Here is a 22,507-nt window from a genome sequence, read left to right as displayed (position 1 = left end):
GTTTCTGGTGTCCTTTGACAGCTCTTTGGTCTTGACCATAGTGGAGTTTGGAGTGTGACTGTTTGAGGTTGTGGACAGGTGTCTTTTATACTGATGATGAGTTCAAACAGGTGCCATTAATACAGGTAACGAGTGGAGGACAGAGGAGCCTCTTAAAGAAGAAGTTACAGGTCTGTGAGAGCCAGAAATCTTGCTTGTTTGTAGGTGACCAAATACTTATTTTACCGAGGAATTTACCAATTAATTCATTAAAAATCCTACAATGTGATTTCCTGGATTCTTTCCCCCCATTCTGTCTCTCATAGTTGAAGTGTACCTACAGTATGATGAAAATTACAGGCCTGTCTCATCTTTTTAAGTGGGAGAACTTGCACAATTGGTGGCTGACTAAATACTTTTTTGCCCCACTGTAGCAGGATCCAAAAGTCAGAGACCATGATTGAAAATGCTTCAACTTTGTATTCTTTTCCAATTTCATACATTTTTTAAAAAAATTACAAATTAGATGATCAGCAACAACTTAGTAGAAGCTTAAAAATAGTGACCTGAATTTCATAATTTCTTCGTGTTAGATATATTAATGAATCCCACTTTTGTATAAGAGACAATGTGCACTCAAGCTGTCTTTGGCAGCACGGTTTTGGCGGCACGGTGGTGTAGTGGTTAGCATGGTCGCCTCACAGCAAGAAGGTTCCGGGTTCGAACCCAGCAGCCAGAGGGCCTTTCTGTGTGGAGTTTGCATATTCTCCCCATGTCTGCGTGGGTTTCCTCCGGGTGCTCCAATTTCCCCCACAGTCCAAAGACATGCAGTTAGGTTGATGTGGGGCGGCCTTGGGCTGAGGTGCCCTTGAGCAAGGTACCGAACCCCTGACTGCTCCCTGGGTGCTCTGGTGTGGCTGCCCACTGCTCTGTGCGTGTGTTCACTGCTTCAAATGGGTTAAATGCAGAGGATGAATTTCACTGTGCTTGAAGTGTGCATGTGACGAATAATAATAAAGGTTTCTTCTTCTTTGGTCTGAGTCAAACTTGATGATCAACCAAGTTAGATCAAATTGTCTGTTTCCATGGAAGGGATGAGACTCTGACCTTTTTTTTTTACAAAGGAATTAACACGGTCAATATCACAAATTTGCTTACATTCAAGTAATGACTTTGATATAGTTCGCAATATTGAATATCAAAATTCTTAAACTTTCTTAATTCTTTCTTAATTCTTTCTTAATTAATTTCTTAATTTTGAATTCTTAAAATTCAAAAACTTTATCTGTCTGGTGTATGTGTTTCAGCTGAACACAAGTCTAAAACAAATTGTTTTGGACTACTTATCAATAATTCTACTTTTAATGACCACTATAACTGCTCTTTTTGTATTTTGTTTATGTTTGGTCAGAAGTTTCCCTCACTCTTTCGACCTCTGTAGATATGTATGGTGCTCTGGGAAAACCCATCGGATGGCTATGTTTAAAACTGTCAATTTTTTTCAAACCGCAAAAATTCGAGGGTGCAAGTGGATATATGTGAGGTGGCCTGTGAAAATCCACTGGCTGTCACATGGTTTTTATGACTATAATATATTTTATGACCACACCTTTAAGAAATAGGGCGGCACGGTGGTGTAGTGGTTAGCACTGTCGCCTCACAGCAAGAAGGTTCTCGGTCTGAGCCCAGCAGCCAGCAAGGGCCTTTCTGTGCGGAGTTTGCATGTTCTCCCCGTGTCTGTGTGGGTTTCCTCCGGGTGCTCCGGTTTCCTCCACAGTCCAAAGACATGCAAGTTAGGCTAATTGGTGACTCTAAGTTGACCGTAGGTGTGAATGTGAGTGTGAATGGTTGTTTGTCTCTATGTGTCAGCCCTGTGATGACCTGGTGACTTGTCCAGGGTGTACCCCGCCTCTCGCCCATAGTCAGCTGGGATAGGCTCCAGCTTGCCCGCAACCCAGCACAGGATGAGCGGCTACAGATAATGGATGGACCTTTAAGAAAATATAAATATATTTGACTAAACCAACATGAAAAATGTTTTTATTTACTATTGAAATATGCCTAGGAAAACTTCCTGGCAATATGCACTTGTGTACAGGGTCAGTTTTACAAACACAGTGGTTAAGCAATAGGTCTAACAGGCTGATGGAGTTCAATCTGGGGTGGAGGATGTAGTAAAAAACAGAGTACATTTCTGATATAGTTGAAAAACATTTGCATAAGGGAAAAACTCTAGTGCACATATACATATACGAGGTTTTGTTGATTTTTGGTGGCATCACTAATAAATATATTTAACTGACATTAATTATATACTTGTCTAATCTTAGCTAGTCAAACATGCCCTGATGGACTTTATTTCATATTATTGGACTCAAAATATTCTTAAAGGAGAACTGAAGGCAATTTTTTTTTCAAAATTCTATTTCTCATTTTATTAAATATAGGAATGCATTTTTGATCGATATTTTGTCACTGCTATAGCAAGTTATGAGTGTTTGAAATATGCTCTGTAATATATCAGTCCATATGTCAAAGCAATGGCCGTAAACAAGATTCGCTGAGACCTGTGCGAGACATCGTAGGACGGAAGTAAAACGTACAGCGGAAATCAAAGTGACCGACATCTGCCAACGTCGTCAAAAGACACGTGCGCCCTCTTTCGAATGCTGATGTAATCAAGCCGGAAGTTTTGTTTGTTTTGATAGCAATCAGGAAAGTTTGAAAAAAGTCGGCAGTAAGTAATCGTCATTTAGGGCCCGTTTACACGAGGACGCTGTCGGGTAAAAACGACTAAATATTTTATCAGAAGTGCCTTTCGTCTACACGGGGACGGCGTTTCCGAGGCTGAAAAACGGAAAAAATTGAAAACATCTTCCAGAGTGGATAAGTTAAAAACAGCCCCCGTTGCATATCCGTCTAAACTACCCAATACGCGAAACTCTGCTCGGATCTGCTCACGTCGGGTACGCGTTTACGTCATACATATGTCATATACTGTACATGCCAGCCCGGAAAGTAAGAAAGTAAGTAAAAAAGTAAGAGCATGTCTGATTACATCGATCCAACGGACCTTCAAGCTGCTCTGGCAGCTTTAATAAACGTCCAGGAGTCCTTCGAACATCTATACCGAATCTGCACATATACCGTTAATGAACAGAGGCGGGTATAGTATGCTCTTACTTTTTTACTTACTTTCTTACTTACCATAGCCAGAGTAGTCAAAGTTTTCGCGGCACAGATGTGCAGATCAGACAAGACGGAAGACGTTGCGCATGCGTGCAGACATAGCGGAGGTCTTTCACAGCACCACCTAGCCGCCTGGCATGCACATCCAATTGAATTCCACACATTTATGCGTCACCGTATAGACGCAGATTTCCTCCTTGAAAACGGTCGTGTAGACGCGGAAAAAAGTGAGAACGAAAACGGACTTTTGCGTTTTTGTTTCAGACCGTCCCCGTGTAAAGTGGGCCTTAAACTGGTTTTAATGGCTCATGTACCATTTTATACATGAAGAGAAGGCTCTTTGTGTGTATTTCTCCATGTTAACTCATGGCAGCGTACTCTGATGATAAAACGCGGAGCACCTCCACAAAACTCTGGCAGGTCTGAAAACCTGCCAGCTAACTGTGATTTTCCTCACACAACGAATGTCACACTTTAATCAAGTTGTTGAATAGGCATGTGATAAAGAGAAACAGACTTCAACCTAATAAATTCAGTTTGTCTTCAGATGGATGCCAGAAATGTCTGTGATGCTCCTGTCATGCAGTTAGAATTGAATCTTTAAAAGCATTTTTACGCCTTTTCACTTTCAAAATGCTATGACTTTACTCATGGTTAAGACGCGTACAAAAGAGAAAAGAATTTCAGGTTGTAGTTTCTATATTTCGTAGGCAATGTCAAACATTTACTACATAAAGGGTTTTCCCAGAACGCCGGACATATTCACTGACTTACGGTCCTGAGCGAACTGCAAATCCCAGCTATACAGCAATGCACAGAAAGAACACTGACTGCTCTTTTTTTTCTTTTTTAAATCAAAGAAATCTTGCACTGGAAAATAAATGAAAAGAAAAAGCCAGTGTTTCTCTCACAGACTGATCAATCTAGCAGCTTTTGATCTGGCAGCTCAGTCAGAGAGCAGGTTGAGGAAAAATGAGTTGGTTCCTTCGGTGGGCTAAAATGGTTCCAGCCTGTATTATGTGTGCTTTTTTCCTTTTGTCTTCTGCAATAGTACTTGTCTTGTGCAAAACCAATGCTGTGTTTCCTGCTCAAAAGCCCAGCAGCATAGCTACCATGGTGGGAAGCTGCTCATGCACTCAATTTTGATTTTTGCTTTTTTTTGTATTTGGTTTGACATTTTAAAAAAGCAGTTTCGTCTTTATTTTTTTTTTTACCTCTAATTGTATAATGTCAGTTCATTCCTGAGTCCATGCTGGTCACCAGTTAAGAGCACTTCAATGTGACCAGTGTGATTCATCACCAATTTTCATGCACAGTTTCCTGCTCATCTTTCTTATTTTTTTTTCCATATTTAAGGTCAAATATTTTACCCAAGAATTGATACAGTGATTTTCTTCATATGGGCGCATTGCCATGGCTAAGTTCCTGGTGCTACACTTTCTTTTGGTTTTATAAATACACGAAGCTGTTCGGGGGTAATGGTAACATTTCAACAAGATAATTATGTTGTTAAAGTGGATTTGCTGCTAGATTTGGTGACTTTTTAAACTTCTTTCATGACATTATTTCAAGAAAGTGATTGTCCTGCACTTTATCATCTCTCCGGCTAACATGACCAACCAATCCCTGCTCAGTATCATTTCCTAGCGCCCAATCCCTGCTCAGCATCATTTCCTAGCGTCCAATCCCTGTTCAGCATCGTGTCCTAACATCCAATCCCTGATCAGCATCGTGTCCTAACATCCGATCCCTGATCAGCATTGTGTTCTAATGTCCGATCCCTGCTCAGCATCGTTTCCTAATGCCCAATCCCTGATCAGCATTGTTTCCTAATGTCCGATCCCTGATCAGCATTGTGTCCTAATGTCCGATCCCTGCTCAGCATTGTGTCCTAATGTCCGATCCCTGCTCAGCATTGTGTCCTCATTGTGTCCTAGCGTCCGATCCTGGATCAGCATTGTGTCCTGATGTCCGATCCTGGATCAGCATTGTGTCCTAATGTCCGATCCCTGCTCAGCATTGTGTCCTAATGTCTGATCCCTGCTCAGTATTGTGCCCTAATGTCCGATCTCTGATCAGCATTGTGTCCTAGCGTCCGATCCCGGATCAGCATTGTGTCCTAATGTCCGATCCCTGATCAGCATTGTTTCCTAATGTCCGATCCCTGATCAGCATTGTGTCTTAATATCCGATCTCTGATCAGCATTGTGTCCTAATGTCCAATCTCTGATCAGCATTGTTTCCTAATGTCCGAACTCTGATCAGCATTGTGTCCTAATGTCCGATCCCTGCTCAGCATCGTTTCCTAGCATCCGATCCCTGCTCAGCATCGTTTCCTAGCATCTGATTCCTGCTCAGCATCGTGTCCTAACGTCCGATCTCTGATCAGCATCTTTTCCTAATGTCCAATCCCTGATCAGCATTGTTTCCTCATGTCCGATCCCTGATCAGCATTGTGTCCTAATCTCCGATCTCTGATCAGCATTGTTTCCTAATGTCCGATCTCTGATCAACATAGTGTCCTAGCGTCCGATCCCTGATCAGCATTGTGTCCTAATGTCTGATCCCTGATCAGTATTGTGTCCTAATGTCTGATCCCTGATCCGCATCGTTTCCTAATGCCTGATCCCTGATCAGTATTGTGTCCTAATGTCCAATCTCTGATCAGCATTGTTTCCTAATGTCCAATCTCTGATCAGCATTGTTTCCTAATGCCCAATCTCTGATCAGCATCGTGTCCTAATGTCCAATCTCTGATCAGCATTGTTTCCTAATGTCCAAGCTCTGATCAGCATCGTGTCCTCACGTCCAATCTCTGATCAGCATTGTTTCCTAATGGCACACACACTGAACGACTGCTCATGGTATCAAACCACCCAGCATGGATTATTTTTGTAAAAAAGCAAGGCCTAATGCATGTTATTCCACTTAAACTACGGCAATTTGCCAATAATTACATTTTTTCATTCATTAATGATCGATACACTGCACTTTTTATCCATTTAATGTTATGGAACGTCCACAGGACAGCTTATTTCCTGTTTATCACTTACATTATCGTGGCTGTAAACAAACAGTCACTCCCTTGCCAAAACACAATTTGTCATGTGTCAGAAAATGTACTGACTATTACAAAACTCTGACACTGGCATTCCCTAAATGTTACATAAACAAAGAAACAAAAATTCCATATCAGTAATAATAATGATAATAATATGTTTTTCTTTGTTAAATATGAGCATGCTTTTGTATCTCTTTATTCTTAGGTTTAGATTAGGTGGAGTAATGAGCTGTTACTATGGAAACAAGAACCTATTAGAACAAGCTCATTCGTATAAACCTTTTATTTGTGCTATAGCTGTTAGTTCTTTTTGAGAATTCAACTCTGCTGAGGTATAAAAGCGAGTTATTCCATCTCTAACAATTTCTTTTGTGTCTTTCACAACTACCGCCGCGTTCTTCTGTCTGCATTTTTAATAGAAATGAAAACCGAGTATTTTGTAAATATATAAATAGTTTGTGCCGTGCCATGACAACATGACGAACATATTCATAAGAAACAATGTTATTTTATAGTCTGCTCAAACTCTATGCGGAAAATCTTCTTCATGTACCACGTTCTGATATCCAAATGATCATGACGAATCAATGAATATGCAAGCATGACATCATGTCGCAACTTTTTTTGTGTGTGTGTGTGCATACATTAGCTACAACCCCGATTCCAAAAAAGTTGGGACAAAGTACAAATTGTAAATAAAAACGGAATGCAACAATTTACAAATCTCAAAAACTGATATTGTATTCGCAATAGAACATAGACAACATATCAAATGTCGAAAGTGAGACATTTTGAAATTTCATGCCAAATATTGGCTCATTTGAAATTTCATGACAGCAACACATCTCAAAAAAGTTGGGACGGGGCAATAAGAGGCTGGAACAGTTAAAGGTACAAAAAAGGAACAGCTGGAGGACCAAATTGCAACTCATTAGGTCAATTGGCAATAGGTCATTAACATGACTGGGTATAAAAAGAGCATCTTGGAGTGGCAGCGGCTCTCAGAAGTAAAGATGGGAAGAGGATCACCAATCCCCCTAATTCTGTGCCAACAAATAGTGGAGCAATATCAGAAAGGAGTTTGACAGTGTAAAATTGCAAAGAGTTTGAACATATCGTCATCTACAGTGCATAATATTATCAAAAGATTCAGAGAATCTGGAAGAATCTCTGTGCGTAAGGGTCAAGGCCGGAAAACCATACTGGGTGTCAGTGATCTTCGGGCCCTTAGACGGCACTGCATCACGTACAGGCATGCTTCTGTATTGGAAATCACAAAATGGGCTCAGGAATATTTCCAGAGAACATTATCTGTGAACACAATTCACCGTGCCATCCGCCGTTGCCAGCTAAAACTCTATAGTTCAAAGAAGAAGCCGTATCTAAACATGATCCAGAAGAGCAGACGTCTTCTCTGGGCCAAGGCTCATTTAAAATGGACTGTGGCAAAGTGGAAAACTGTTCTGTGGTCAGACGAATCAAAATTTGAAGTTCTTTATGGAAATCAGGGACGCCGTGTCATTCGGACTAAAGAGTAGAAGGACGACCCAAGTTGTTATCAGCGCTCAGTTCAGAAGCCTGCATCTCTGATGGTATGGGGTTGCATTAGTGTGTGTGGCATGGGCAGCTTACACATCTGGAAAGACACCATCAATGCTGAAAGGTATATCCGGGTTCTAGAGCAACATATGCTCCCATCCAGACGACGTCTCTTTCAGGGAAGACCTTGCATTTTCCAACATGACAATGCCAAACCACATACTACATCAATTACAGCATCATGGCTGCGTAGAAGAAGGGTCCGGGTACTGAACTGGCCAGCCTGCAGTCCAGATCTTTCACCCATAGAAAACATTTGGCACATCATAAAACAGAAGATACGACAAAAAAGACGTAAGACAGTTGAACAACTAGAATCCTACATTCGACACGAATGGGTTAACATTCCTATCCCTAAACTTGAGCAACTTGTCTCCTCAGTCCCCAGACGTTTACAGACTGTTGTAAAGAGAAAAGGGGATGTCTCACAGTGGTAAACATGGCCTTGTCCCAACTTTTTTGAGATGTGTTGTTGTCATGAAATTTAAAATCACCTAATTTTTCTCTTTAAATGATACATTTTCTCAGTTTAAACATTTGATATGTCATCTATGTTCTATTCTGAATAAAATATAGAATTTTGAAACTTCCACATCATTGCATTCCGTTTTTATTTACAATTTGTACTTTGTCCCAACTTTTTTGGAATCGGGGTTGTACTTTCCCTTGACGGTAGATGGCAAATCTGCTCCTGTTTTAGATTTTATCTCGCGAAATGCCCAAGATATAAGGAACAGAATAGTGTCAAGTCAATGTTATCACTAGCAGCGTGAAGCACTGAAGTGTTTGGTTCAAACTTGCGTCAATTTTCCACACATCCATGATAGATCTATGATTTTCCAGTGCGAAAAACAAAAACAAAAACCAAACCAAAAAAAAAAAAACCTTACATACTGCTCATGCCTGTCATAATTGACAATCAGGTGTTCTAAGTGGAAGGGAATTTATTTATGTATTTTAACATAAACCAAGACACGTTTCTAAACACATCATTTATCATGCTAATGAAGACGCATGTGAGTATTTTGAGCCAGTCGTTGCTAATTATGTCATTCTCGAAACCTGGCATATCTCACCTAGTCCTGTAATCACCACGACTAACGAAGATTGACAAGTCTGTTAGAGGCTATGGAATCAAGTTGCATTCAATTATTGCGTTAGACAGGGATGCTGATCGATCTAAATTTGGAGCACGATGAAGTGTGTTGTTGCCATTTTGTTAACCCTGACACATTTGGGTATGTATTCAGTGCAAATCTGAAAACTTGGCGAAATGTTGTTGCGAGGTGAATGTTCCATGAAATCATGAGAAAATATGCATAATATCGTGCGATTGCCCCACCCTGGAAAAACAAAGAAAAATGGCACCCCAGAATATTCCTATTTAAAAAAAAAAAGACAGACATCCATAAATATTGCATTTGAAAACCACAGATTTGAAAAATATATTCATTTTATAACAGTCAGATTTAGCAGAGATTGAAAACATGATATAGCTAGAAGATCTAGGAAAGCCAAACAACTAGAATGCCCCCAGAGCATGGGCCCTGTGCATTCTGTGGGCAGTGAGAGACTGACTGAAGCACAGCAGGACCCAACCAGCGTGAGAGGGAGATCAGAAGAGTTTTACCTGCAGCTGCAGTGGCCTTCAGTGGAGCAGGTCCTGGGGCTGGGCCAGTGGACAGGACAAGGGTGAGGCGCACATGAAGGACACACAGACACACACAGTAGAGAATGAGAGGACACCGAACCAGCGGGATAGGGACGGGAGAGGAAGGGAAGAAGGGGTGGGGGGGGGGGGAGAACAAGGCAAAAAGCAAAAAGGTTATTTTTTTTTTTTGGAAAGTGGAGGGGAATGAGTTAAGAAAGCAAAGAGACAAGGAAGAAAAAAGAAAACGAAAAGAGAAGGGGACAAGGGCCCATACCTTGGCTCTTTAACATCAGGTGCGCCAGACCTTGAGGGAAAGAACAGAAAAAAGGGAGAAAAGGGAAAAAAGAGGGTCATAAAAAAGGCACGGGAAAGAAAAAAAAAAAAAAACATTGTCACAACGTTTGGCTGCAGTTTGTGACAGACATCCTGAGGCGGGCATGGATGCCGAATCAAAACCGAAAAAAAAAACAGAACTGAGGAGGGAGGTCAAAAAAAAAAAAACCCGAACACACACTTCATCAGGGTAAGGGAGTAAGAGGTGTGAGGAGGGGTGGGAAGGAAAAAAGCATTTCATTTGGCGCAAGCACCTGAGGGCGCTTGCTCACATAAATGCTTTTTTTCCTAATGGAGCACATATTTAGTGTTTGGCAGACAGCATTCCTTAGTTCATACATTTTTATGCTATAGCAGAGGCAACCACAAAGACTGCATTTGAAAGCCACAGATTCATTAAAAATTTGAAAAACAAAAGAGAGAGAGAGAGAGAGATATTAAAAAAAAATCGGAGGGGAGTATCTCATAAAAAGCAGCTGAGACAGAGATAAATCCCTCTCCTCCCACCCAGCCTACGGGATGTCGGGTAGCAGGGCACACTAGATAACCTGCCCAGACTAACCGGAACTCCTCACCAACACACAGGAAAATAAACGCCTGGCAGTTGATTCAGTGCTGTAATAATGTCAGCTCCTTGGCAGCTCTATACCCATCAATTACCCGACCAAAAAAAGCACGAGCCATTATCCGAGAGCGTGCGTTCTATAATCATCGCGCTGTTGTTGTTTCCTGGGATTAATGTGACATTGAACAGGACGAAAATACTCCATGCAAATGTGCATCCGGAGGAATTGTAAGACTAGCCCGTACACGAGGTCAGTTTTGAAGAGGGTCAGAGGAAAAACGAACGCTTCAGTGATTCCAAAGCAAACAAGGGCATGCGTTCGAGTTAACAGCCATCGTCTAACCTGTTATTGTATACAAAAAATTATCACAAAGTGGAAAAGACAGCACAAAATACAAAATGCATCTTTAAAAAAATATATATATAAATATATATATATATATATATATATATATATATATATATATATATATGAAATCTCAGCACACACTGGCATATTTGAGCTTTCTGAACCTACAGGATAGTCAGCATCATTTCCTGTTTCAACTACAGGAAATGACTGATGCTCTGAATGCTAACACATGCAATTACAGATTTAAAAAAAAATACATATAAGCATGTCTCAGACGCTACATTAACAACCATTCCCCAGGGTCCAAGCACTTTTTTTTTCTGCAAGTACAACCAACATTGCATTTATGTTTTTTTGTGTTTGTCACTAGGTTTGTTTATGTTTTTTTTTCCTAACTTGATCCACTGAATATACACTATCTTTAATATCTGGTCATATTCAGACAGCTTTAAATTAAAATGCTACCTACTCATCCAAAAGACGTGTGTCTTATGACACTATTATTTCTATCTCTCATTTCTACAAAATATGAGTTTTTTAACGTCTCCAAATTTGTCCCCAAGACGCCGTTTCAAATTAAATTAAGCATTCCACCTTTCAAATTTGGCCATCGTCATTTCACCCTTGAATGAGCGTTAGCTATTTGAGCCAGACAAACCCCGCCCACACTGACTGGATTTAACTTATTTCACTCCGCAGATATGTAACACTTGGCTGAAAACCCTGTCGAAATGGAACACATGAAACCGGTTCAAGTTTGAAAATCAGACCTAGCCCTCCAACCCCCAACCCCAAAAACTCCATGACAAATTGGTTCAATCTAATACTAGTCTACGGATACATTTATACTACTAAAGGAAGGCCGTCTGTCTGTTCACCTATGCAAATCGACACGGCTGGACACACATACTCCATACTTTGCACGTGGATTGGTTAAACTCCAAAGGGGCCCAAGACAACATTTTCGATTTTCTAAAACATGGGATTAGTGCTAATCCAAGACACTATCATGTCCCATAGGCTACATGCTCAGGCTAAAGTACTGCGCACAGCCTCGGCGGGGAATCCCGTCCCCGACTGGCCTGAGAGTTTCGATTGTACGGGACCTCACAATCAGTGCTCCTCGCCAGAGACTTCCGCTTGGGCCGAGACTACGTCACTGAGGAGACGCGGGGAGCGATTTACGTCATTTTGACAGAACACAGTGAAAACATGTATCACGTGTGTCCACTCAACTCTTCACTGGGCCTTCTAGACCTGTGTTATATAAAGGTACCATTCAGAGGAAATCAGGTTCACGGGCAATAACTACTATTATTTTTTTGCGGTCCAGTTTCCATCAAATTGTGCGCTCTGATTGGCTCGTGAGCGGTCTGGAATCCTACGATTCAGACCCCGGTTACGGACCTTTGGCGACTCGCTCGTTCACAACAACAAACATAGTAGCAATTTTTTGTCAACATTTATTTTAGCATCTCTCAGTACAACCCCGATTCCAAAAAAGTTGGGACAAAGTACAAATTGTAAATAAAAACGGAATGCAATAATTTACAAATCTCAAAAACTGATATTGTATTCACAATAGAACATAGACAACATATCAAATGTCGAAAGTGAGACATTTTGAAATTTCATGCCAAATATTGGCTCATTTGAAATTTCATGACAGCAAGACATCTCAAAAAAGTTGGGACAGGGGCAATAAGAGGCTGGAAAAGTTAAAGGTACAAAAAAAAAAAACGGCTGGAGGACCAAATTGCAACTCATTAGGTCAATTGGCAATAGGTCATTAACATGACTGGGTATAAAAAGAGCATCTTGGAGTAGCAGCGGCTCTCAGAAGTAAAGATGGGAAGAGGATCACCAATCCCCCTAATTCTGCGCCGACAAATAGTGGAGCAATATCAGAAAGGAGTTCGACAGTGTAAAATTGCAAAGAGTTTGAACATATCACCTACAGTGCATAATATCGTCAAAAGATTCAGAGAATCTGGAAGAATCTCTGTGCGTAAGGGTCAAGGCCGGAAAACCATACTGGGTGCCCGTGATCTTCGGGTCCTTAGATGGCACTGCGTCACATACAGGCACGCTTCTGTATTGGAAATCACAAAATGGGCTCAGGAATATTTCCAGAGAACATTATCTGTGAACACAATTCACCGTGCCATCCGCCATTGCCAGTTAAAACTCTATATTTCAAAAAAGAAGCCGTATCTAAATATGATCCAGAAGCGCAGATGTCTTCTCTGGGCCAAGGCTTACTTAAAATGGACTGTGGCAAAGTGGAAAACTGTTCTGTGGTCAGACGAATCAAAATTTGAAGTTCTTTATGGAAATCAGGGATGCCGTGTCATTCGGACTAAAGAGGAGAAGGACGACCCAAGTTGTTATCAGCGCTCAGTTCAGAAGCCTGCATCTCTGATGGTATGGGGTTGCATTAGTGTGTGTGGCATGGGCAGCTTACACATCTGGAAAGACACCATCAATGATGAAAGGTATATCCAGGTTCTAGAGCAACATATGCTCCCATCCAGACGACGTCTCTTTCAGGGAAGACCTTGCATTTTCCAACATGACAATCCCAAACCACATACTGCATCAATTACAGCATCATGGCTGCGTAGAAGAAGGGTCCGGGTACTGAACTGGCCAGCCTGCAGTCCAGATCTTTCACCCATAGAAAACATTTGGCGCATCATAAAACGGAAGATACGACAGAAAAGACCTAAGACAGTTGAGCAACTAGAATCCTGCATTAGACAAGAATGGATTAACATTCCTATCCCTAAACTTGAGCAACTTGTCTCCTCAGTCCCCAGACGTTTACAGACTGTTGTAAAGAGAAAAGGGGATGTCTCACAGTGGTAAACATGGCCTTGTCCCAACTTTTTTGAGATGTGTTGTTGTCATGAAATTTAAAACCACCTCATTTTTCTCTTTAAATGATACATTTTCTCAGTTTAAACATTTGATATGTCATCTATGTTCTATTCTGAATAAATATGGAATTTTGAAACTTCTACATCATTGCATTCCGTTTTTATTTACAATTTGTACTTTGTCCCAACTTTTTTGGAATTGGGGTTGTATAATAGCATTAATTTTACAGCATGGATAGCGATAACGGCAGTGTTCACAGCGAAAGTGAGTTTTACTACCCTGATGAAGACGAAATAAAAGAAAAAATTTCAGGAGAAAGCTAAAAACCTGTAACTGTTGCTAACGTCAAGCAAATCCAGCAGTTTATTGAGGAGCAAAGGGCAGAAAATACAACAAAAAAGACGACCTATGACCTCAATGTCTTTGGGAAGTTCTGTCAAAACCTAAATGGAAAATTCTGAGCTGATGTAGTTTGTCAAACAGGTTTTTGATGAGCTTGTCGCAGGTTTGTTCTAAATATCGTTGCTCTTTCGGGCGCTCTCATTTTCTGTTAGAATTTCACATCACACATCACATTATCTCTAGCCACTTTATCCTTCTACAGGGTCGCAGGCAAGCTGGAGCCTATCCCAGCTGACTACGGGCGAAAGGCGGGGTACACCCTGGACAAGTCGCCAGGTCACCACAGGGCTGACACATAGACACAGACAACCATTCACACTCACATTCACACCTACGGTCAATTTAGAGTCACCAGTTAACCTAACCTGCATGTCTTTGGACTGTGGGGGAAACCGGAGCACCCGGAGGAAACCCACGCAGACACGGGGAGAACATGCAAACTCCGCACAGAAAGGCCCTCGCCGGCCCCGGGGCTCGAACCCAGGACCTTCTTGCTGTGAGGCGACAGCGCTAACCACTACACCACCGTGCCGCCCCCTGTTAGAATTTGGTAAAGAAAAAAATAAATATATTACTTACCAGCTTAAGGTCGGTCTGTATTGTGAAATACCGTGACCGAGGTCTTGAAAATACTGACTGAGGCCTCGGTCAGAATTTTCAAGACCCCGATCACGGTACTTCACAATACAGACCGACCTTAAGCTGGTAAATAATATATTTATTTTTTTCTTTACCAAATTCTAACAGAAAACGAGAGTGCCCAAAAGGGAAAACTGAGCCGAGCTGCCATTTTGAATCATCATTACATCATTCTGTAATGCAAATTGCTTCCTCCTCGGTATACAAGTGCACTTCCATGGCAGGAAAAAAGCTACATTTTGCCGCCTATGGTATGTAGTCCCCTATTTATACAAAACTGAGTCATTCAGGATTCAGCCAGGCGCCACGGTGGTGTAGTGGTTAGCGCTGTCGCCTCACAGCAAGAAGGTCCGGGTTCGAGCCCCGGGGTCGGCGAGGGCCTTTCTGTGCGGAGTTTGCATGTTCTCCCCGTGTCCGCGTGGGTTTCCTCCGGGTGCTCCGGTTTCCCCCACAGTCCAAAGACATGCAGGTTAGGTTAACTGGTGACTCTAAATTGACCGTAGGTGTGAATGTGAGTGTGAATGGTTGTCTGTGTCTATGTGTCAGCCCTGTGATGACCTGGCGACTTGTCCAGGGTGTACCCCGCCTTTCGCCTGTAGTCAGCTGGGATAGGCTCCAGCTTGCCTGCGACCCTGTAGAAGGATAAAGTGGCTAGAGATAATGAGATGAGATGAGGATTCAGCCATGTTTTTGCTCGGCGTTAACAACAGTTACAGGTTTTTAGCTTTCTCCTGAAATGTTTTCTTTTATTTCTTCTTCCTCAGGGTAGTAAAACTCGCTTTCGCTGTGAACACTGTCGTTATCACTATCCATGCTGTAAAATTAATGCTATTCCTCTGAGAAATGCTGGCAAAAATTTAGAAGATTTTTTGATAATCTTATAAATAAATCTTATAAAAACAGATAAATGTTGACAAAAAATGCTACTATGTTTGTTGTTGTTGTGAACGAGCGAGTCGCCAGAGGTCCATAACAGGGGTCCATAACCGGGGTCCGTATCGTAGGATACGGACCTGCTCGCCAGCCAATCAGAGCACAGGATTTGATTGAAACCGGACCGCAAAAAAAAAATAAATGTATCTTATTATAGTTCCCTAATGAGCCATTGTGAGATCTGTCAGGTGTGAGCTGCGCTGATGGCAGCCAAAATCAAAACAAGGAAAAAAAAAAAAAAAAGCAGGGCAAAGAATCCTACCAAAACCAATATTCAGTGCTTGGACCCCTATTCAACAGCAAAATACATCAGCAGTTTATCTCGTATTTCATAAACTTGTATTTAATAGAAATGTTAGCCATCGCAGTTAACTTCGGCAGAACTAAACAGCATTGTAAAATAAGGTGATTTATAAAGACTGTGGGTTTTTACTTTCAACCGAAAGTGAGGTTTGAAAGAAACCCTATTTAGTGCCCTTTTGTGGTGCACTGAAGTGGCTGAGGTTAAAACCACAGCCTAGCACTTTCTCTACATCCCATGATTACTCCCAGTAATCATATAAAACCCAGCTTATGTCTCATTAACCAAAATTTCTTTTCCCTATGGTGAATCATGAAGTTAAATTAAAAAAGAGAATCGTCTATGGATTCCACCAGCATGCTCTCCGGGCCACTAGGCGATATATATATATTTTTTTTCCTTCCAGAATTAGACTGACCAGCATGGATGCGCACCTTCATTACATATGCATTCGATTTTAGCAGAGGGAGTGGGTGTGATTATGGTGCAGAGGTTCTGCATCATTGTTCTCACTCGCTTGACGAGTGAAAGATTCCTCGGAGAAAAAAAAAAAAATCCCCAAGGTCCCATCAGCCGCGATGCCACTTTCATTCCGTCGCAAATAAAGCTCACTATTAAAGAGATAACTGAACTGAAGAACAGATAATAGTGAAAGGTGGCAGTGTACTCAACTCCATTAAAATAACAAAGGGGTGCCTGTTGGAAGACTGAAACCTAAACATTTGTTTTTGTCAACAGCCTGCAATTTTCACAGTGTGAGAAATAAATGAGTGGAGAAGATATAGTTGTCTTCCCAACCGATTAGCAAACATTCATTGTAAAAGAACATTAGCAAATAATTCTGTGCTTTGGTAACATGATCCGGGATGGAATGACCATGGTGCTACTCAGGAGGTCCTGGGCACTGAAGTCACCATGTGGCTAATTGTTTACTCTGAACTGTGGAAATGTGGATAACGGCACTATCCATCACTTCAATTGCTCCATTTAACCACTCATGCTCATCCTTCCACCTTTTAGAAATAGACAATTAATGCCATATAAATCTTCTTCCTGGTTACAATTTACTTTTCAATTACACCTAATGCATGACATCCAACTACGATTTAGTCCATTATTTTGTGCTAATGTTTTGGAATTTGAAATTTGGTGGTTTTGATTTTGTAGAAACCTGGTGGGTCTGGGGAAACATACGTTATATCTATGTCGTACCAAGAATCAGAAATCCCCCTTCTCGACTGCTCTTTCATCAACCATCAAACTCTTCCTGTTTTCAGACCACAGAAAGCCAGTTCATCCATTCAATCATTACGAAGTCTTGCCAACTTTCACATTCATCGACGTTCTTAGCCTTGTATTCTGTGATGGCTATTTCTGTTTTGACCTTTGCCAAGTTGATTATTTGGATTCGCCCTTTCTTTGGTCTGTTTGTGAATTTCTGTTTGACAACTGCTGTCATTTTGACTTTTGATTTGATGGATTTTGTAAATAAACCTCCCACATGGGCTCCTGAATGGTGGAAATGAAACACATTGACCCTATTGGCAGAAACTCATGAGTTCAATTCTGACAACGCCGCAGCCATTCATAGCCAGGAGTCCACACAGTAAACTCGTCTATGCTCTCTGGATGGCATTACTCTCTCTCCCCTGTCCATCACAGTGATAAGAATCTGTGAGCTTATGGATGTGGTAGAGGGTCGATAGCGCTTTCCTCCGAGTATATTACGCTACTCTGTGATGCAGCATGTGCAGCAGTTCAAAAAGATGCAGTTGGCTGGCTTCATGTGTCTCAGAAGTAGCATGCGTTTGCCCAGTTGGTAGTTATTGCACGATAGGGGAGAGCTGCATGGATGGGAATTGGAAAATTACCAAACTGGGGAGTAACTGAGGGAATAAACCCTCCTGCATATGGATTCTCACACGTCTCCTCCTTCTGGCCCATAAAAATATCCATATCAAAGGATACATTAGAAGTTATTTGTTTCTAATTGCATCCCCAACAGCATACTTGGCAAAAGTATCAGAATGCTTTTCAAGTAAACCAAGGAAAAGCTTCAACAAACAGATTATTTATATATATATATATATATATATATATATATATATATATATATATATATATATATATATATATATATGAGTGATTCCACGCTTATGGGTACTGAAATGGGGACATGAACTTATTTTTAAAAATTCACCTAAAACCATTTCTTTTTTTTACCATCAGGTCACAAAACATGTAATCTTTAATGAATGATATGTTAAAAGATGACTTTAATTTTCTGAGATGTAATAAAAACATATTTATATGCCAAAGTCAGAACGTAACAGAAGTATTGTGGACATATATATTCTCAATTTTAACAATGTAGAATTACTTTTTGAAACATAGGAAGGTGATGTTTTAGCAAATATAAATAATAAACATGTGTAGTAGAATAAACATACACATTCTTTCAATAAGATTAACATGGTATATAGCTAGATTGTAATTAATTTGTAACAGACGCGAGGTGGACAATCGTAACAGAAGTAATGTAACAGACATCATTTTGGAACTCATAGGCTTGACTTTGGCATATAAATGTTTTTATTACATCTCAGAAAATTAAAGTTATCTTTTAACATATCATTCATTAAAGATTACATGTTTTGTGACCTGATGGTAAAAAAAGAAATGGTTTTAGGTGAATAAGTTCATGTCCCCATTTCAGTACCCATAAGCGTGGAATCACTCATATATATATATATATATATATATATATATATATATATATATATATATACTTCTAGTACATCGCCTTGTTCCTTGAAAATGAACCCTGGCTGTTCTCTGATTCCAATATCCATCATTATGGAAAATTTTGGATTTCAAAAAATATATAAAAATTAATTGGTTCTGGTCAGAGATTGCTATAATATCAGTAACAGACCCTCTAGAGCTCATATGTATTCAAACCCCATTTCCAGAAAAGTTGGCATATTTTCCAAAATGCAATAAAAACAAAAATCCGCGATTTGTTAATTCATGCAAACCTTTATTTAACTGATGTTGAATAGCTTTACTAACCAACTTATTTGTAATCTGTAAATATAAACAAAGTTAGAATTTGATGTCTGCAACACACTCAAAAAAAAGTTAGGACAGAGGCATTATTACCACTGTATTACATCACCTTTCCTTTAACAACACTTCTTAATCATATGGGATCTGAGGACACCAATTGTTGCAGTTTTACAATTGGAATTTTTGTCCATTCTTGCTTGATACAAGACTTCAGCTGCTCAACAGTCTGTGGTCACCATTGTCCGAGTTTCCTCTTCGCCATAGGAGACAGATCTGGACTGGGAGCAGGCCAGTCAAGCACACTTACTCTGTGTCGACGAAGCTACGCAGTTGTATCCCATGCAGAATGAGGCCTGGCATCGCCCTACTGAAATAAGCATGGACTTCCCAGGAAGAGACGTTGCCATGATGACTATATGTCTCTCTAAAATCCCAAAATGTGCCTCCGTACCAATGGTACCTTCATACACATGCAACGGCGGACTGTGCTAAGTGACAATGGTTTTCCAAAGTATTCCCGAGCCCATGGGGCTATATTTGTCACATTAGCATGACGGTTTCTCAGCCAGTGCCACTTGAAGACTCGAAGGTCGCACATAGTCAACAGTGGGTTCTGACCTTGCCCTTTATGCACTGAGAGGCTGTCCACACGGCAACGGATTCAGGTGAATCTGATAAAATTGTTTATCGTTTCGGCCTGGCGTCCACACGGCACCAGCGTTTTGGGTGCCCCAAAATGATATTTTTTGAGAACGGGTTCCAGAGTGGAAAAATCTGGCAACGGCACCGTTGCGAAGTCGTCTGGATGAGTAGAACGGATTTGTTTACGATGACGTCACAACCACATGACTAGAACAAGCAGCACTCTCGCTGTTTTGTATGAACCACTGCATTGCATTCACTTTTGTATACAGCTTTTCTTTTAAATAAACAAGTAACTGAACCATTTCTTGAATTCCTTTTTTTTTAATTGGATAAGACTGCTTTTCAAAATGTTCACACACAATATAAAAAGTTATATAAATTATATAAAAATGCTTTTCAAAATGTTCACACACAATAAGAAAATTAAGTTATATAAAACTATGCACACTAATAAAACTAATTTGTGCACACAGAAGGCACGATTTCCTCGCATAGTCGTAGCCATCTTCTTCTTGTTGTTGTGTGCTTGTTCCTGTGAGTGCTTCACGTTGGGTAGAAGAAGGGGTTTATGCGCATGCGTCCTACTTCTTCTATTGTTCTGGTGTCTCCGATGGGACCGTCTTACAGCGCACGTAGAGGTGTGGCATGTGTATTGCATCGTTTTCAGCAAGCGCTGCGTTGCCATATGTACCTGATATTTTACTGATCCGTTGCCCATGTGGACGCGATATTTTTTTTAATAAAATCATGTTGCCGTTGTCGTGTGGATGTAGCCTGAGATGTCTCCGAATTTCCTGAATCTTTTTCACATTATTATGGAGTGTAGATTTTGAAAGACCTGAATTATCTGCAATCATGCATTGAGAAATGTCTAACAATTCATGAATTTTGGCTCAAAGGGGTGAGCCACAACAAATCCTTGCTTACAAAGACTGAGCCTTTAATGCATGCTCCTTTTATACCCAATCGCGATACCCTCACTTGTTACCGATTAACCTGCTTACTATGGAATCTTCCAAAATGGTGTTACTTGAATATCATATAAACTTTTCAGCCTCTGTCCCAACGTTTTTAGTGCGTTGCAGGCAGCAAATTCTAACTTCATTTCTATTTACAAAATACAATTCGGTTGGCCAGTAAAACTATCGAAAATCTTTTCTTTTCACTTCTGTCAGTTAAATAAAGGGTCGCGTGAAGTAATAAACCAAAGATTTTTGGTTTTATTGCATTTTGGAAAATATCCCAACTTTTCTGCAAATGGGGTTTGTAGCTTGATCTACCTAACGCCCTCTCGACGGCACTGTTTTTAACTTTTAATGCCGTAACTACGAAGGGCAGTTTTGTGCATCATTTATGGGACTCTCACACTTTCAGAGATGTTTAAAAGAAAACCTCCCTTACTTATATATGACTCTGTATTCACAGTTTTTTTTTTTTTAACTTCAGGGAGCTGATTTTCCCATCAGAAATGTTTATGTTATATTTTCCATCTGCACTAACACCCCGTGTTCAAAGCTTCACATTAAAACTGTCACATCTCTTCGGAATAACAGGCATGGCAACTCATCAAATTTCACAAAACAGTGATGCTGAGATGACTTCTATCCCACAAATTAACAGAGACGAGCGACGAAGAAGACAGCGAGTGAACACGTAATCACTGGGGAATTAAAAAAGCAACATTCCTCGTTAACAAATACTTAAAACAACAGCAGGCACAACGAAGCTGCTCTACTGTGAAATGGAAGCATTTACTCGATTTTTGTTTACAACCATAATTCTTGCTCAACGGCCTTAACTAAAGAGGACAAGCGATAATATTAAATATTAATTGCATCCAGCCTCATACTTCAGCTTTATTTTAATCGCCAAGTCCCATTAAAGACTTCGACCCTATTTCCCTCATGACCACTGACCGGCCATTTATGTTTTAGCTACTGATTTATTAAGCAGATGAATATATTCAGCTAAATTAAGCTGCAGATGAGGTCCAGTAAAGCCTCTCTCTGCTCTCAGCCTTGTGCTGTAATAAGAAAAGAGGCAGGATGAGCCAGCAGCTACGCAGTGCTACAACACAGAACAGGAGAATTATTAGCCGCGCGATGTATGTTTTTAAAAGAGGCATCTGCGGCGTGTAAACATTTTGCTAACAAGAATGCAAATGCGTGACGTCGTTTGCTGAGTGCAGGCTGAAGTGGAGCGGCCCTGCTGCGGACGTCGACATTGAAATGCTGCGGCCCGCTAGTGTTGGCATAGCAACAGGCTCCTGTGTCTCCAATAGTATGAGGTTGCCCAAAGCAGCTCGCTGCCTCCTCCTCTTCCTCTTCCTCTCTCTCTCTCTCCTGCCTTAATTCACTCTTCTCTGTCCCTCTCAATCTCCAGGTTTCTCTTTTCCATTGTTTGGATTATGGTGGACGATCACCTTACCACCAAGCACAGGAAACAGAATTGTTACTGGCAGTTATTTGGATGAAAATTATTCATTACTTTCGAGTTTTCGTCCATTCAAATAAAGCAGAGCAATAAAACAGCAATAAAAGCACTTGCTTTATGAAATGTTTCTATCTGGGGCCATATATATTACACACACGCCATTCTTTAAACCCATTATTGAACTGCATGCTGGAATAAAGCATGTATTAAAAATGGTTTATTGACGACAACATGCTTTTTTTTTTATTAGTAGGACTGTTTAGTTCATAAAACGATTCGAGAAAAAAAAGGAGTCTACGTGTTTAATACATTTTAAATATAAATATGGAGGGGATTATTGCAAATCGTGCGCACTGATTGGTTGAGAAACTCCGACTATTTCTCGATAATCACCTCGAGCAACTTGGGCTGAGTGGAGGGTAATCGCTTTGTCACCGTAAGTGAGGAAGAATTACAAATTGTGAATGAAAATGCTG

At 40.6% G+C, this 22,507-nt stretch overlaps 1 protein-coding gene across 1 annotated transcript in view; it reads right to left on the bottom strand.

The window, feature by feature from the left end:
* nrxn2a (neurexin 2a) overlaps positions 1–22,507 on the bottom strand; it is an 833,732-nt gene that overhangs the window by 736,424 nt on the left and 74,801 nt on the right. Inside the window, exons 3-4 of the mRNA XM_060936298.1 lie at positions 9,754–9,783; positions 9,459–9,497 (exon numbers count right to left, since the gene is read on the bottom strand). Of these exons, the coding sequence (XP_060792281.1) occupies positions 9,459–9,497; positions 9,754–9,783 (69 nt within the window). The remainder of the gene's footprint in view (positions 1–9,458; positions 9,498–9,753; positions 9,784–22,507) is intronic.

Source organism: Neoarius graeffei, chromosome 12, assembly GCF_027579695.1.
Source record: "Neoarius graeffei isolate fNeoGra1 chromosome 12, fNeoGra1.pri, whole genome shotgun sequence".
Taxonomy (NCBI): Eukaryota; Metazoa; Chordata; class Actinopteri; order Siluriformes; family Ariidae; genus Neoarius; species Neoarius graeffei.
The sequence above is the reverse complement of the archived record's forward strand: the minus strand, read 5'-3'. Positions and strand labels throughout refer to the sequence as shown.